This window comes from Dendrobates tinctorius, unplaced genomic scaffold (assembly GCF_039654945.1).
Source record: "Dendrobates tinctorius isolate UK_male_01 unplaced genomic scaffold, ASM3965494v1 ptg000084l, whole genome shotgun sequence".
In the NCBI taxonomy this organism is placed as follows: domain Eukaryota; kingdom Metazoa; phylum Chordata; class Amphibia; order Anura; family Dendrobatidae; genus Dendrobates; species Dendrobates tinctorius.
The window spans coordinates 8,862,686-8,880,183 of NW_027361752.1; the positions used below are offsets into that span (position 1 = coordinate 8,862,686).

The 17,498-nt window shown below is 45.1% G+C and overlaps 1 protein-coding gene across 2 annotated transcripts; it reads right to left on the reverse strand.

Moving 5' to 3' along the window:
- Positions 1–730: 730 nt before the first annotated feature.
- On the reverse strand, positions 731–6,174 carry LOC141097342 (uncharacterized protein C3orf38 homolog). 2 transcript variants are annotated; one of them, XM_073584434.1, is made up of 3 exons: positions 5,894–6,174; positions 4,818–5,011; positions 731–3,112 (listed from the first exon to the last, which is right to left on the reverse strand). In XM_073584434.1, the coding sequence occupies exons 1-3, from the start codon at positions 6,018–6,020 to the stop codon at positions 2,576–2,578; spliced, it is 858 nt and encodes a 285-aa protein (XP_073440535.1). In that variant the 5' UTR covers positions 6,021–6,174; the 3' UTR covers positions 731–2,575. The 2 variants fall into 2 exon arrangements, with proteins under 2 accessions (XP_073440535.1, XP_073440534.1); XM_073584433.1 differs by having other exon boundaries at positions 4,818–5,014; positions 5,894–6,172.
- Between the last annotated feature and the right edge of the window lie 11,324 nt (positions 6,175–17,498).

Consider the following 17,498-nt stretch of genomic DNA (forward strand, 5'->3'; position numbering starts at 1 on the left):
ATCCCCAATCTTTTTCACATCGAGCAAGCATAGGGGTATTCGGGTATGATTGTTACTCAATAGAGTATGGCAGGTGCTCAGGTGCCATTTTTTTTTCTGCCACCCCAGAGCTCCTGTTAATGGTCTCCCAGAAGCCACGTCCACATTCATTGTGCCATGATGTAGCATTGTGGTACTAGTCTCGGGCCGTGCAACGTATCACCCATCCTTAATATTAAAGTACACTTTTTTCAGTATTTTTTTTTTTAATGGTTTTCTCCCATGGTGGTCAAGTTAAGCATTTTCATATTAGGTGAAAGCGCTCACAAAACACTTTAAAGAGAGATTTCCAGGCTTTTTGCCTTCCCATTGACTCCTACTGTAAAGTATGGAGCATCTTCAAGGGGGAAAAAAAAAACTCCTGAAAAGTCAGGTCACTTTTAACCGCTTGGTTGTCTTTGGAAACCTGAAGTGGTTAAAAGATGCTAAAAAGCCTGAACTCCATGGTTCTTTTTCTTTAAATTTTTTTTTTTTTTTTTTAAATACACAAACAAATACGAAGAGCCTTCTGAGCACTTTTTCAGGCGGTTTTTCGGTGCAAAGGCACTTTAAAAAAAATGTGAACCTACCCCAAGGGCTTATTTCTAGAAGCAGATGAGAATACCTTGGGAATACGGTGCAGTACAGAGGCAACATACAACCTCCCCCCGTCACATATATATGGAGCTAAACTCGAAATCTTACATCACACTACCAGTATAACTGCACTGGTTCCCAGTGCGGTTTAATGTATATTATGTAAAAGCCATAATAAACATACAGGAATATAATATAACGTCAGGGGGTCACTTCTGGCATTGAGCGGTGGATCTTGCACCGCTATAATAAAGTTCCAATGAGAACTAAACAGGAAATAAAATATAAAGCAAAACATTAAAACTGCAAACCAAGTGAACAATGCCATGTAATACAATGTTATATTACAGCCCAATAGGAATACAATTACACATCTGGGGTGGATTCATTCACTGTAAGCGCGCTGATCTCACTGGCAGTATTAGTAAATCTGAAATACAATTCGTGTTAACGCTATACAAAACTGGAGGAACATCGCCAAGCAAAACTAAATTTATATTGAATAACACCCCTGACGTGCGTTTCGCATAACTTCTTATTGAGGGGTCAGAAGAAACCATGTGCGAAACGCGCATCGGGGGTGGTGGTTAGGCCCAGACAGGTTGTAATTATATTGCTGTGTTTGATATGTAGTCACTCACTGAGCAGACTTGTTGTGATTCTGTGTGACTATGCACATACGCATGCGCTCTTGATCATTTCCCTTTCCACTCTATTGTGAGTGCACGCATCTGTGCCTATTCACACACTGGATATTTGAGTGCCTGTTGCCATATTACGGGGTATCTACACACGTATTTAATTGTACCTTCCATCGCTTAACTAATACAATGTGGAGTCATTTGGCAGTGAATCATGGCATATTCATTCCCATCTATACTCTGGATTTAATACCAGTTACATGCATTCTGTGAGGAACCTACCACTCTTTGACAATCTCCATTTTTAAATTGGCTTTGTGTTATTTGACGTTTTATCTTTTTGTTTAGTCAATAAAAATGTATGTTTTACTTGATGGTGTTACTCCAATATTGTATAGGGTTAATACTAGAGTAAGGAGGGCCAATTAAGTATGTCTATTTCTTTTTGGGACTCATACTATTAGAGCGTGTTCAGAGTTTATTTTGGCGTCACGTTCATGACTCCATCTGTCTGGGCCCTTAAGATGCAGGATTCGGACTGGCCAGTCTAAAATTGCGCATCTGAAAATTGAAGTCTTTGGCTCCACCAGGGGACGTGTCCAAATCCATTTCCAAGGGTTCAGACTGAGATCGGAGAAGCCTGTTATGTTTTCTCTGTAGTGTCTGTCCTGGCCATTGGCTTTATACCAGTCAATAGTGTCATATTGTATTGGCACAATGAGGACAGAGAAGGAGTAGTGATGAGCCAACGTGCTCAGATAACGTGTGATCCGAGCATACTTGTGTGTTATCCAAGCGTCTTGGGCGTGTTGGATATAATGCTCGACTCCCTTGGACTGCATGTTTTGCAGTGGTAGACAGACACAGGGACTCAAATATATTATCCAAGCACACCCAAAATACTCGGATAACACGTTATCCGAACACGTTTGCTCATCACTAATAAAGAGCCTTGTCGCCCCTTCATTTGGAGGATCAATGGGAATTTCAGCAACACAAAACCCCATTAATCGTCAAGAGGAAAGGGGGCTAAAGCATGTGTGGGTACGCTCCAGTCTCCTCGATGGGAGAGGAAACAGCCACATGCAAGCAGGGAATAAATGGCGAGGTGGATACTCTTGTGCAACGCGTCCTCCATTATCTTCTATAATTTGCCTCATCCAATGAGCTCGCTTGGATAAATCCGATAGAAGCGAATAAAGAGCTGCACAAATGAGTGGTCAATTCTCTATAAATATTCACCAGTGGGACCTCACTAGATATGACTAGTATGTCGTCCACTTTGTATTCCGGACCGATCCTAGGAAAGAGCACGGGGTTCAGCCATAGTAGAACTCCAGTTCACTGCTCTGTAAAGTAATAGCGGGCAATTGCTTAGACTCTTCACAGGTTAAGGTGTTCTGCCCAAGGATTTGGAGATTCACGTTCTTAATCTTCCAGTTTTTCCCCACTGGACAGCGAATCAACCCAAAAATCTGTTCAAATATTCCCAGCCAGACGTTGTCTCTGTGGATGGTTCCTGCCACTGCCACCACCACCAGCCCGTGAGGAGATGGCACACATTTCAGGCCTCTGCTATCAATGTTGGGGTTAAATATGAGTCTCTCCTCGCGTGTCAGTGCCAGAAGACGTAGACTTGCCATCTGAGAGCCATTGTGTTCCTCGAAGGCCTGCTCTGCAGTCCTGTACGCCAGCTTTAGCTCTGCATTCTCCCAGAAGTGCTGGGGTCCCCAGTCGCCCTTGTCCTGCCCCAGAGATGGATTCTGAGAATTCAGCATGGGGTAAAACCAATTGCAAAACTGTTCTCCCAGCAACTGACAGTCCAGCGTCTGAGGTTCACATTCTTCTTTTTCAACCTAAAAACAGAATTAATCCATATATTTTAATTAAAAATTCACACATTCATCTTACAGTTAAAGGAAATGTTCCACCACAAACGCTCATGGGGTCGTGATCAATCACCAGACTGTGACCCTAAAAATACCGAGGTGTACCTAGTTATAGGAACCAATTTCTAAAGACCCCTTATACACAGATAAAAAGTAAGGCTAGCCAAGTGATATTGTCTGGATCGACCATCTAATATGTGAGGGGCCTCCAGACTCTTTTCCAGGCAGATGATGCCGGTGGAAAAATACATTTGGCCTGCTGGATTTCCAAAGGCAGATCTTTTCTCTCTAGGTAAATCGCAAAATTCCCTTATATAGCTCCATTCCAAAACGTAAACACATCCGTTCACTTAAATGGAGTGGTGCTAAGATTCCTGATCCTGCCCTGGGATGGAATTGGAAAAGTTTTAAAATATTGAAGAGCCCCTTCGAGTTTTGCTGACCCTCCATTCTGGTCATCCGGAGGGGATTGTAATACTCAGATCACTTATGATCTCCTTCCTCCAGTTCCCCAAACTCTTGTAGAACCACAATTCCTAGCTTCAGGACATTTTGTGTGCTTAGGACGCCCCACTTGTCCTGGTCTGCAGGACAGGCTGTGTCTATTTCTTAGATCAATCCCAAACCACATTATCTTGGGAGAAGCCCCGAAACTCCTTACATTTCTGGAGTTTATGGGTTTGAGAAGCATTTTACAGACCAATATCCTGATCAGACAAAGCAGTCGGCAAATTAGCATTTTGAATCCTTCAGCAGGGAGAGGGGTCTGGGAACCTTGGAAAAGCTATGGCTTTTCACCTATGTATTTCGGCAATGATATCAAGCTGGGTGACATTTATAATACTTTATAGGGAATTCCTGCTCGACTCACATCACTTCTGCTGCTCCCTGACGTGTCGTGATCAGCAGGTTTCGTGCACCTCCCTTACTCATTAACATAGGACAGGTGCCCGAAACCTGCTGATCACGTGTGTGACCTGGCTGGTACCATATGTGACATCACCAACTAAAGCTGGATGTCATCAACTATCCACAGGAAAGGTGACAAGTTTCTGATCAATGGGAACCTGCCCCCTTAAAGAACATGGATACCCATAGTCCTATGTGAATGAAAAAGCAGGTGAGCATGTGCACTACTGGTCCATGCAAAGTCTGAGGAACCGAAGGAGCTGGCAGATTGCTGTAGTCCGAGATCAAGGTCAGTCTCATAAATTGAGTGGACTGCCGCAGACACGGTCGACTGCTGTTCCATCAAACGGGGGACTTATGACCCCGGTTCCGCGGATTATCTGGACTGGAGAAAAGTTAGTGTTGTATAACCTCATGAACCACTGAAGAAGAATGCAGATTGAATCATTCAGCGATCGTGGGTCGAGCCCCCCACAAAACATGGGGTTGGACAATGCGCCGACGGAGCCATAGACTAACGGTGAAGGCAGAGCGAACGTGCACTCTGATGTGCATCATTTTCAGGAGTGTACGACTACAGGATGCGTCTTGCAGGGGAAGGGGGTTAGGACAAATGCTCTGACGGAACCCAGGAATTCAATGTGAAAGCACCCGTGGGGGTTATGTCCGGATCTCTCTGTCACTACACCCGGATCTGCGCAGTCAGCATGTGAAGAATAAGCTCAGTCTCGGGGATGGAGATCTCGTCTTGACGCCCGCTCACCTTCTCACTTGTCTGCTGGATGCTCGGACCTCTCCAGTGATCCAGCGCACACTGGATGAGCTGACTTTTCTCACTTGACGGCAGCACGGTGACATTCTCTGCAGCAAGATACTTGAAAATGGCACTGCGGTGAACCTTCCTTCTCTTCAACAGCTCCTCCGCACTCTTACTATATACTGTGATTGCATCAAAGGCTTCTAGAGAGAAGAGAAAGGTGAGGACTGGACACCAGGAAAGGACGTGTAAGAAAGACATCCCTCTACTACCACAGGGGGCACTATTCATGGCTGCAATGTATGAGGACACGAGACATCCCTCTACCACCACAGGGGGCGCTATTCATAGCTGCAATGCATGGGGACACGAGACATCCCTCTACTACAACAGGGGGCGCTATCCATGGCTGCAATGTATGGGGGGGGACACGACACATCCCTCTATTACCACAGAGGGTGCTATTCATGGCTGCAATGTATGGGGGGGGGGGGACACAAGACATCCTTCTACTACCACAGGGGGCGCTATCCATAGCTGCAATGCATGGGGACACAAGACATCCCGCTACTACCACAGGGGGCGCCATTCATAGCTGCAATGCATGGGGACACGAGACATACCTCTACTACCACAGGGGGCGCCATTCATAGCTGCAATGCATGGGGACACGACACACCCCTCTACCACCACAGGGGGCGCTATTCATGGTTGCAATGTATGGGGACACGAGACATCCCTCTACCACCACAGGGGGCGCTATTCATGGCTGCAGTGTATGGGGACACGAGACATCCCTCTACCACCACAGGGGGCGCTATTCATGGCTGCAATGTATGGGGGGGGGGGACAGGACACATCCTTCTACTACCACAGGGGGCGCTATACATAGCTGCAATGTATGGGGGAGATGCGAGACATCCCTCTACTATCACAGGGGGCGCTGTTCATGGTTGCAATGTATGGGGACACGACACATCCCTCTACCACCACAGGGGGCGCCATTCATAGCTGCAATGCATGATCTCAGCGGACGCCAGCACTGCTCACACACGTCCTGCCGGGATCAGTAGTCCGCTCACCTTCTCTGCTGAACACATGGATCAGGCGATTGGTGACGGTTTCGGCTACAGAGAACACGTCCTCGGTGTCCAGCTGTGCCAGTAGCCGCCTGCAGCCCTCCTTCTCCCGGGGGCTGAGACCCGCCATGTCCGAGGTTCACTTCCGTCGGGTAACTGACTGTCGCTGTGCTGCCCGGACCGGGACTTCCGCCCCCAAAACTGACAGCTAAGAACGAAACCTACAGTGGAGGCGTCCACTTCCGGGTGCGTCCTTGTCACGTGATCGGACGTCACCTGGGAAACGAGATGCCGCTGGTGTTCTGTGGGACGTCACGTGATATGCGCGGTGTGACGTCACACGGCTACACTACTCGGGCTCACCGCTAGTAGTCATGCAGCCGAAGATCTGTTTGCTACGGCCGCATCGCGATGTAATGCAGGTGAACGGGGTCACATTGTGATCCCTGCAGAGATTCTCTGTGACTCGCCGCGGCGGGATCCTTGTAATCACACTGAGATCCCACTGATCTGCATCAGCGCCCGACTGGGCATCTGGCAATTCTGGAAAATGCCAGTAGGGCCTGTCTGGTTGTGGGATGCCTGGTCTCCTACATTGTTAGCAGAATCGGTGATCTCATTCTCAGGACACCCATACTGTTAACAGTTGTGACGGAGAACAAAGTCGCTGACTCCATCACTTACCCCAGCAGGCCACAGGTATCATTAGTAAATCTTGTTTTCCTCCATCTTGTGCTTAGAGGTGGGGACAACATGGGCCTGTGTGATTGCAAATGCCGGGGCTGAATTTTAGTCCCAGTCCATACCTGGTTGCGATGTAGCGTCAGCACAGAGAGATATTTGGCAGCGTGAAGGGGTCGGCCGGCATTAGGATAGGTACAAGTCTGCAGTCGCGGTGTACTCTATGCATACTGTGAGGATTCTTTGGTGCTGGCGGTCACTTCCGGCCACATTCCAACTAGACTGTCTGGCCTTACATGTGCATTGAGCGATGCTGTGGCAATCTAGTTGACGTGTGACCCTATGTATGCAAAACATACCTGCACACCTCCCAACTTTTGAAGAAGGGAAAGAGGAACAAAGGCTGTGGTAACATTTAGGCCACACTCCTGACCACACCCATTTCACAACTATTCACACCCATGTCCATGCCCCAACCGCACCCATTTAGCACTGCTGATCACACTGACTGGTACCGAGGGCACCAGGGGCTGGCTGGCACTTTTCAGCCTGGGGGCAATCACAAGGCAGTGGCCCTCGAGTTGCCGTGCTTTTGCCCTGCTTATCTCTGGCCGCTGCATTAAAGAAGCAGAGATAATAGGCTTTAAATACGGTGGTACATAGATATGGGAACAGAACAGAGCTAGCTGCATATATATGGAAGCAGAACCAAGCTTACTGCCTACATAGATACTGTGACAGAAGCAAGCTGACTACATAGACACGATACCGGAACCAAGATTGTTAAGTAGATAAGGAAACGGACTAGAGCTTACTACAGAGATATGGGAGCCGAACCAAGCTTACTGTAAAGAAATGGGAGCAGAACCAAGCTTACTGTAGAGATATGGGAGCAGAACCGAGCTTACTACAGAGAAATGGGAGCAGAACCAAGCTTACTATAGAGATATGGGAGCAGAACCGAGCTTACTCCAGAGATATGGGAGCAGAACCGAGCTTACTCCAGAGATATGGGAGCAGAACCGAGCTTACTCCAGAGATATGGGAGCAGAACCAAGCTTACTCCAGAGATATGGGAGCAGAACCGAGCTTACTACAGAGATATGGGAGCAGAACCAAGCTTACTCCAGAGATATGGGAGCAGAACCAAGCTTACTATAGAGATATGGGAGCAGAACCGAGCTTACTACAGAGATATGGGAGCAGAACCGAGCTTACTCCAGAGATATGGGAGCAGAACCGAGCTTACTCCAGAGATATGGGAGCAGAACCAAGCTTACTCCAGAGATATGGGAGCAGAACCGAGCTTACTACGGAGATATGGGAGCAGAACCAAGCTTACTGTAGAGAAATGGGAGCAGAACCAAGCTTACTGTAGAGATATGGGAGCAGAACCAAGCTTACTACAGAGAAATGGGAGCAGAACCGAGCTTACTACAGAGATATGGGAGCAGAACCGAGCTTACTACAGAGATATGGGAGCAGAACAGAGCTTACTACAGAGATATGGGAGCAGAACCGAGCTTACCAGAGATATGGGAGCAGAACCGAGCTTACTACAGAGATATGGGAGCAGAACCGAGCTTACTCCAGAGATATGGGAGCAGAACCGAGCTTACTATGGAGATATGGGAGCAGAACCGAGCTTACTATAGAGATATGGGAGCAGAACTGAGCTTACTCCAGAGATATGGGAGCAGAACCAAGCTTACTACAGAGATATGGGAGCAGAACTGAGCTTACTACAGAGATATGGGAGCAGAACCGAGCTTACTCCAGAGATATGGGAGCAGAACTGAGCTTACTACAGAGATATGGGAGCAGAACCGAGCTTACTCCAGAGATATGGGAGCAGAACCGAGCTTACAACGGAGATATGGGAGCAGAACTGAGCTTACTACAGAGATATGGGAGCAGAACTGAGCTTACTACAGAGATATGGGAGCAGAACCGAGCTTACTCCAGAGATATGGGAGCAGAACCGAGCTTACTCCGGAGATATGGGAGCAGAACCGAGCTTACTACAGAGATATGGGAGCAGAACCGAGCTTACTACAGAGATATGGGAGCAGAACTGAGCTTACTACAGAGATATGGGAGCAGAACTGAGCTTACTACAGATACTTGGCACTCAAAAGAAAAATTGATTTGACAGTTCCTTTATTGTAAAAGGCATCCAGTTAAATATACTTCTTTTACTTCTTTAAACGTTGACCTTCATCAGAAACAGAATTTTTTCACAGTTGGTTTTAACTGAGAGGAACTGTAATGGAAAATTCCATATATTATTATTAAAGAACTGCTGTCATAAGTAGGCACTATTCAATACTGGGTATATTCATTAATAATGTGTGAGAAACAGACGTCTGGGAAGCAGCAGCTAGTGAGGATGAAAGGGCACCATTCATGTAGGAAATCATCAGACCCACGGGTTTGACACCTTGAACGCAGCGTCTTTCATACCAGCAGCACATGCGTCCAGCCACAGACCAAGCGCTATTCCTCTGCACCCTCAGTGCTTCTCCTGAACAGCGCGTTCACTCTCCCTGTGACACACTTGCCTCCCTGGGCAGGACAGACCATTTGGAGAATCACAGCACCCAGTTGTGGACATTCATGCCTGTCACAAACAATACAGGATAGTTTCCTGAATATATTACAGTACAAATTTCTGGACACCCACACCAATCATTGGCTCTACCGGTCCCTGTATAACCCAAGGTGTCAGCACCACGAGAGAAGGGATCCACCCTTCAGGAACAGGAAACCTACAGATACAAAAGGGCGGCACCTCTCCCACGCATCAGTTGGATTACAGAGCTTGAGAGGCTACCATGGTTAGTACACAGCATATACACAATATATACAACCTATCTATCCTATTTACAATTTTTTATACCATCTCCCACATAAAGTAAATTCGTGAGACAATCTTCTAAAGGAGTGCACCCCTATACGTGAACAAGGGAGGGAACCAAGGGTGCTGTCATGGGCTTCCAAAAAATACTGTTACCGGTACGCAACTTAATACTTTATTCGCACTCCCATAACAGCACGAGATAATTACAGAGATGTAAACTAACTTAGGGAGGGACTACAGCCTGCAGCACCCTTAGCCCAAAGGTGAGATGCGAGGAGGCACCCATATCTAACCGATAGTGGTTAAAAAAGGTGAAGGGAGATGACCAGGTGGCCGCCTTACATATCTGGTCAATTGACACTCCAGATCTCTCTGCCCAAGATGATGCCATGGCACGAGTGGAATGCGCCCTCAAATTCTGTGGAGCCGGACCACCACCTGCTGTGTAGGCAAGAGAGATAGCCTCCCTAATCCACCTTGCTAACATGCGTTTTGATACTCTACATCCTTTCCTGGGACCTTGGAAGGATAGAAATAATGCATTCTCCTTCTTCCAAGGATCCGTGGCTGACAAATATTTAAGTAGGCATCTCTTAACATCGAACGCCTGAAGTTTTTGTTCCCTAGGATTGGTCGGATTAGGGAGGAAAGAAGGCAGAACTATCTCCTGTGTCCTGTGAAAGTGTGATGCTACTTTGGGGAGGTATGCCGGGTCCGGCCTTAGGATTACTCTATCCTGTAAGAATTCTGTGTAAGGTGGCAATCTGGAAAGTGCCTGTATGTCACTTATTCTATGTGCGGATGTTATCGCTACCAGAAAGGCTGCCTTAAGTGATATAACCTTTAGTGAGGCCGAATCTAGAGGTTCAAATGGTCTGTCATGGCTGTAAGGACTAAATTTAAGTCCCAAGGTACACATCTGTCCTTGTGTATATATGGGTCTCGATCTAGTAGCTGCTTTGATGAACCTCGCCACCCAATAGTTGCTGGCAATATCACATGCAAATAGGGCCTCTAAGGCTGAAACCTGTACTTTTAATGTACTTGTGGAGAGACCCAATTCGAGACCCCTCTGGAGGAATTCCAGAATCTATTGTGGGAATTCCGTCCCTGACATCAAACTGAAAAGTGGGCAGGAATCGCCTCCAGGTTCTAGCGTAGATGTTTGTGGTAGTTTGTTTTCTGCTTTTCAGGAGGGTATCCATTAGATTTTTGGAGAACCCTCTATCCTTTAATAGTGTCCTCTCAAACACCACGCCATCAAATGAAGTCCCGCTACCTGTGGGTGGCTGACTGGCCCCTGGTAGAGGAGATCCGGACGGTTCGGCAGTACCCAGGGATCGCATACCGACATGGTCCTTAACCATGCGAACCAGGTCCTTCTGGGCCAGAAAGGGGCAATTAATATGACCCTTTCCCGATCTTCCCTGATCTTCCTTACTACCAGAGGTAGAAGGTTTATTGGTGGAAAGGCATATGCCAGAGAGAAGTCCCATCTTATCAGGAAGGTGTCCACTGCCAGTGGATCTTCCCTGGGATTCAGAGAGCAGAATGTTATTTCCTTCCTGTTTACTTTGGTGGCAAAGAGGTCTACCTCCGGCTGACCCCACTTGCGGACAATCTGGTTGTAAATGTCCGTGTTTAAAGCCCATTCTCATTGCCTTAGGGCCCTGCGGCTTAGAAAATCTGCCTTCTTGTTGTCTTCTTGTGTACAGTTCTGGTCTCCGGTGTATAAGAAAGACATAGCTGAACTGTAGCGGGTGCAGAGAAGAGCGACCAAGGTTATTAGGGAACTAGGGGGTCTGCAATACCAAGACAGGTTATTACACTTGGGGTTATTTAGTTTGGAGAATCGAAGGCTTAGGGGTGATCTTATTACAATGTATAAATATATGCGGGGACAATACCAAGACCTTTCTAATGATCTTTTTACTCTTAGACCTGTGATGGGGACAAGGGGGCATCCTCTACGTCTGGAGGAAAGAAGGTTTAAACATACTCACAGACGCGGATTCTTTACTGTAAGAGCAGTGAGACTATGGAACTCTCTGCCATATGATGTTGTAATGAGTGATTCCCTACTAAAATTTAAGAAGGGACTGGATGCCTTTCTTGAAAAGTATAGTATTACAGGGTATATACACTAGTTTCCTTAATATTGCGTTGATCCAGGGAGCTAGTCTGATTGCCGTATGTGGAGTCGGGAAGGAATTTTTTTCCCCAATGTGAAGCTTACTGTTTGCCACATGGGTTTTTTTTTGCCTTCCTCTGGATCAACATGTTAGGGCAAGTTATGATAGGATATGGGTTGAACTAGATGGACTTAAAGTCTCCCTTCAACCTTAATAACTATGTTACTATGTTTTCCCCTGATGTGGAGCGCCGTTAAAGATCGAAAATTTTTCTCGGCTATCTGAAGGAGACGTTCCGTTATCTGCATCAGGGCCTCGGAGCGAGTTCCACCTTGGTGGTTGACATAGGCTACTGCTACCTGATTGTCTGAGAGTATCCTCACATGATGACCCTGTAGGTACATAATGAGTTCTTTAACTGCTAACTCAATCGCCAACAGCTCCCTCTGGTTAGATGAGGTCTCAGCATCGGAGTCTCAATGTCCATGTACCACTATGTCCCCCATATGGGCCCCCCAACCCAAAGGGCTAGCGTCTGTGGTTATTATGTGGGTTACCTGCGTCCCCCAGGGCACCCCTGAGGATAAGTTTCTGTCGTCGAGCCACCACCTAAGAGATGTAAGAGTCAAAGGGCTTATCGATACCTGACCCTGTAGGGAGCCCTCTAAGGCCCTGCTATTAACTAGGACGTCTTTCTGAAGGGCTCTAGTGTGGAATTGTGCCCACCTGACTGCTGGGATACGAGGTTAGAGAGCCTAACAGAGATATGGCCTGCCTGAGGGTCATGGAGGGTTTATTAATTGCCCGAAGAACCTGCTGCTGTATATGTTGTAATTTATCTAATGGCAACAGACACTGTTGAGTTTCTGAATTTAACAGTAAGCCTAGAAACTTCTAGACCCTTAAGGGCTGAAATCGGGATTTCTCGTAATTTATTATCCATCCAAGGCCCTCTAATCTGGACTTAGCCTTCTCTATCTGGGATAGACAATGGTCCACCAAATTCCCAATCAAAAAATCGTCTAAATATGGGACAATTAAGATATCAACCTCCCGCAAATGAGCCATAGCTTCGGCCACTATCTTCGTAAATACCCGGGGCGCTGCTGAGAGACCAAAGGGAAGGGCCCTATACTGATAATGACGGATTATACTGTCTATCGGAACTGCCACTCTTAGGAACTGCTGGAAATCTGCGTGGATAGGCACATGATAGTACGCGTCTTTCAAGTCCACGAGTGCCATAAAACACCCTTCAAAACAACATTTTTATTGTTGAATTGATGGACTACATTTTAAAGGTGCGATTAACCAAAAACTCATTAAGGAAACGTAAATTAATTATCGTTCTAAATGTCTTATCCGATTTTTGGATTAGGAATAAGGGAGAGTAGAAACCTCTACCTCTCTCAGATTCTGGAACTTCTAAGAGGACGTCTTTCAGACACAGGCTCAAGACCTCCGCTTCTAAAGCAGCTTGTTCGAGGGGCGAAGATCTTAAGGGAGTTGGTTTAAAGGTATCCCGTGGAACATGACTGAACTCCAACCTGAGCCCGGTGGATATTACATTCCGCACCCAGTCACTATTGGTGATCTGTAACCATGCCGGGAGGAAGGATGACAGTCTACCTCCCACGGGAATTGCTAGTCATTGATTCAGTTTCTTTCGTTCTCTCGACGAGCGCCTGAACATGAAGCCCGTACCTCTTCTTCTATCCTCCCATCTGGGACGGTCTCTATTGGGCGAAGCATTGCGCCTTCTCCCCTGACTGAATCTCCTATTAAATGGACGTCGGTAGGATGCGGACCAAAGATTTGGGAATTTTTTCTTATCGTCCACAGCTTTCTCAAGCAGTTCATTGAGGACTGCTCCAAACAAATATTCCCCCTCACACAGGATAGTACAGAGTTTCGCTCTGGATTGAATGGCTCCCTGTCAGCATTTTAGCCACAGGGCTCTACGAGCCGCATTAGAGAGTCCTGCTGCTCTAGCGGCCATTCTTACTGCATAAGCAGAGGCATCCGCTAGGAAGGCTGCGGCCTCCTGGATTATTGGTAGGGCCCCAAGAATTGTCTGTCTAGACGTTCCCTGTTTTAACTGCGACTAACTGGTCCAACCAGACCATCATGGACCTGGCCGTGCATGTTGATGCCACTGCTGGTCTTAAAGAACCGGCTGCCATCTCCCAGGTACTTTTAAGGAAGGTATCTGCCTTCCTATCTAAGGGATCTTTAAGGGACCCCATGTCCTCAAAGGGTAGTGAGGATCTTTTTGACGCCTTCGCGATTTCCGCGTCTAATTTGGGGACCTTGTCCCAATTATTGAAAAGAGAAGGAAGATCCGGCACTGGAGACTTGATAAAATCCACAATGAGTTTTATTCACATAATTTCATGATAAAACCATAAAGGGGAAAACAGACCCCCACGCCTGATGCGTTTCGAACCTTACACCAGGTTCTTCCTCAGAGACATGAAACAAAACAGTTCACAAAATGATTATAAACATTCCTAATCAGCAGAGGGACTCCACACATGCGTATAATCAAAGAGGCAGACAACTAAGCCCTCAAATCACTGGTGGAGTCACTCCCTTGCAAGAAGAAAGAAAAAAAAAAAAAAACGAAAAGACCTAAACAACAATGGACAAGACATAGAATATATAAAAACATGTGCAATACACACGTATGAATGCATAAATACATAGCAACTTTCAAATGACAAAAAAAAAAAAAAAATCTCAGCACTCAATAGAAATACATAAGATCATTTCTATAATTTAAACCTTGCGGATATCGTGCATCAAGCGCAAGTATCCAGAAGGCTTCCCGACAGTGTAGTAAATGTTCCCAGTCACCCCCTCTGGGGGGTTTCAATACCCGTTCTATTCCCTTAACTTTAAGACTGCATAAATTACCCTTGTGTATTTCAAGGAAATGTTTGGACAAGCCAGACACATTCCTACGACTGGACATAGACTCTGGATTAGAAGCGGTGATGTGCTCACTTAGGCCTGTTTCACACTTCCGTTTTTGTGTCCGCCAAACGGATCCGTTTCCGTTTTTTTGACGGAAACTGATGCAAACGGATCCGTTTTTAAAAAACGGATCCGTTTTTTTGGTAACCGTTAATGGAAGTCTATGGGACAAAAAAACGGATCCTGCAAAAAAATGGCGGATCCGTTTTTTTACGGAAACCAACGGATTTTGACGGATTTGAAAAAACGGAAGTGTGAAACAGGCCTTAGGCTCCTCTTCAGGCTGCGTGTGGTACAGCCAATGTAATATAAACTGCACAATGTGCACTCTGCCATATACACTAAGTGTGTGGTGTTGCAATTCATGTAGGTTTTAATTTTGTAGGTTTGTTGTGTACTAAAATTAACAAATTTATCTGTAATATCCATATAGCGACACAAACCACACAATTTTTCACCACACTTATAATTGCCCAAGTAATTTAACCACGTAGGTTTAGTGCAATCAGACAAATACAATGAGGTGGACAAAAAATGACTCAAATTTTTAGCTCTCTTTGGAACACACCTATGTCCACCAGCCAATATCTGCGATAAGACTGGATCTTGATGCAGTAAGGGAAGATGTTTATTTATGATTTTAATAACACCCTTATAATCTGAACTGAAAGCGGTAGAAAAAGTGGGAATATTTTTATTTTGATTAGTGTGTACCATGTCATTCTGCCGGGACTAAAAATATTACAGCAACTTGCTTGTTAAGAAGAAAAAAAGCTGATGAATTATTTGGCATTTCCTCTGATAATGAGGATAAGATTAGTATGGACATACATTCACTTTTCTCTGAGTTGGAGAGAAAGATGACTTTTCACCTCAAAACCTGGTGGGACTCAGTGACTCTTGAGAAATACGTCAGTCATAAGATGATACCGCGAGGTTTGAGATTAAAAAAGGTACCGACTGTGATTTATAATGATACCTTTCTACAGAAGTGGAATGATATTTTGAGTGAATGCTCTTTGAAACTAATGTCTCTTATTGTGGAGGAAGAATCTGTCAAATTGACTAACATTGAAGCTTCCATCAAAGATTTGGAGTCTAAGTTGGATGTATTTTCTGATCATATGACATTTTCTAAGAGCTATGAACGATTATATGCTAATATTGATAATTTGGAAAGCGGCATTACCAAGTCCAAGAAAAATAAGTTCCTGCGTGATCGCAGGGACTATGACTCTAATATGGTTTATGCTTGGAAACAATTCACTCCGTATAAGCCTAGATCTATTCTCAAGAGGAATCAATCATTCCGTACTAACAACGTTAGTTTTTCCTCATGTGAACAGTCATTTAATTCACCTACTACTTCTGAGGGTTCTATGGACTCTAACCGGGTGTTACCTTTAACATCACACCCAAAAAACGATCAAAGAAAACAAGGCGAGGTGGACGCCGACGTAAGAAGAAAGCATCAATATGGTCTGCGGAATGTGAATCATTGGAGGAAATAAACGGTAACATTGCTGCGTCTGATGAGTTTACAGTTATAAACATTTCAGCTACCATACTGAGTGAAGCTCAGCTGAGCGTTTTGAAGAGAGGACTTTCCTTTGTTCCTACATGTAGAGGGGATTTGTTTCAAACATTATGTGATGTCAATCGATTCGTGCGATTAACAACAGTTAAGAGACATTTCTTTACTCCTGAGTCTGGTATTGGTAATCAATTTTCTGATATATCATCCTTGAGTTCAAACAATGTTGATTTGTTGCCACTTGCTGCTCCTGTTAGAGATCAAATTTTGTTTGACATGTTGTCTAGTTTGGAGAATACAAATCAACATACAGCAGAACGATGTGACACAAATGTACAGATATCTAACCCCACTTTTTATCCCCTAATATCTAGAGTGCCCATTATGGATACTTTCCAGAGGGCAATAGAACGTGATGTTAAATCTCTGTTGGATTCAGATGTGCAGTCTTGTATGAATTTATCTGCAATTGAGCAGCATGCGCTTCATCTACTAAGTAAGAACCAACATATAGTGGTCCGCCAATCAGATAAAGGGGGATCAGTGGTGATTCTAGACTCACTACTATATCGCAATGAAATTTTATCCATGTTATCTGATATTAATACATATCATCCTCTCAACAATGATCCTACAAGCTGTATTCAGCAGGGTTTATCTGTGATTTTGCAGGAGGGTCTTGCTTTGGGAGTATTGGATAAGCGTATGGCTGATTTTTTATATGTGGATAAACCAGTGTGCCCTGTATTTCACGCCTTACCCAAAATTCATAAAGGCGTGTTTCCTCCACCTTTCAGGCCCATAGTGGCCGGTATTGGAGGGGTTAATGAAAAACTCTCCGAGTGGATAGATAGAAAATTACAACCTTTGGTTTTGAAAACACCAGGTCACATTACAGACACCAAGCAGCTTCTGCAGGCACTTCAGGAGGTTGCATGGGGGCCTCACCACACATGGATAACATGTGATGTTGTTGCTCTATATTCATGTATACCTCATGATTTGGCATTATCTGCTGTTTCCACCATTTTGACTGAAGAAAGTAATTTCAGTTCTGATCTTAAAAAATTTATCATTATGGCGTTACAACATCTTTTGAACACTAATTTTTTCAAATTTGACACTAAGTACTATCTTCAGGTGTGTGGCTGCCCGATGGGGTCAAAATTTTCTCCTACTCTGGCCAACTTATATATGTCCTTTTGGGAGAACAAATATATATATACAGTATACTATGGATAATCCCTATTTAGACAATGTACTGTGGTGGGGGAGATACATTGATGACGTGATCCTATTGTGGTTTGATCGTTGTGATGTATCTCCCTCTCCTGGCATGCTTAAGTTTTTTGAGTATATTGAGACTAATTCTTTGAATATTAAATTCACCCACGAAATACATGGCATTTGTGCCACATATCTGGA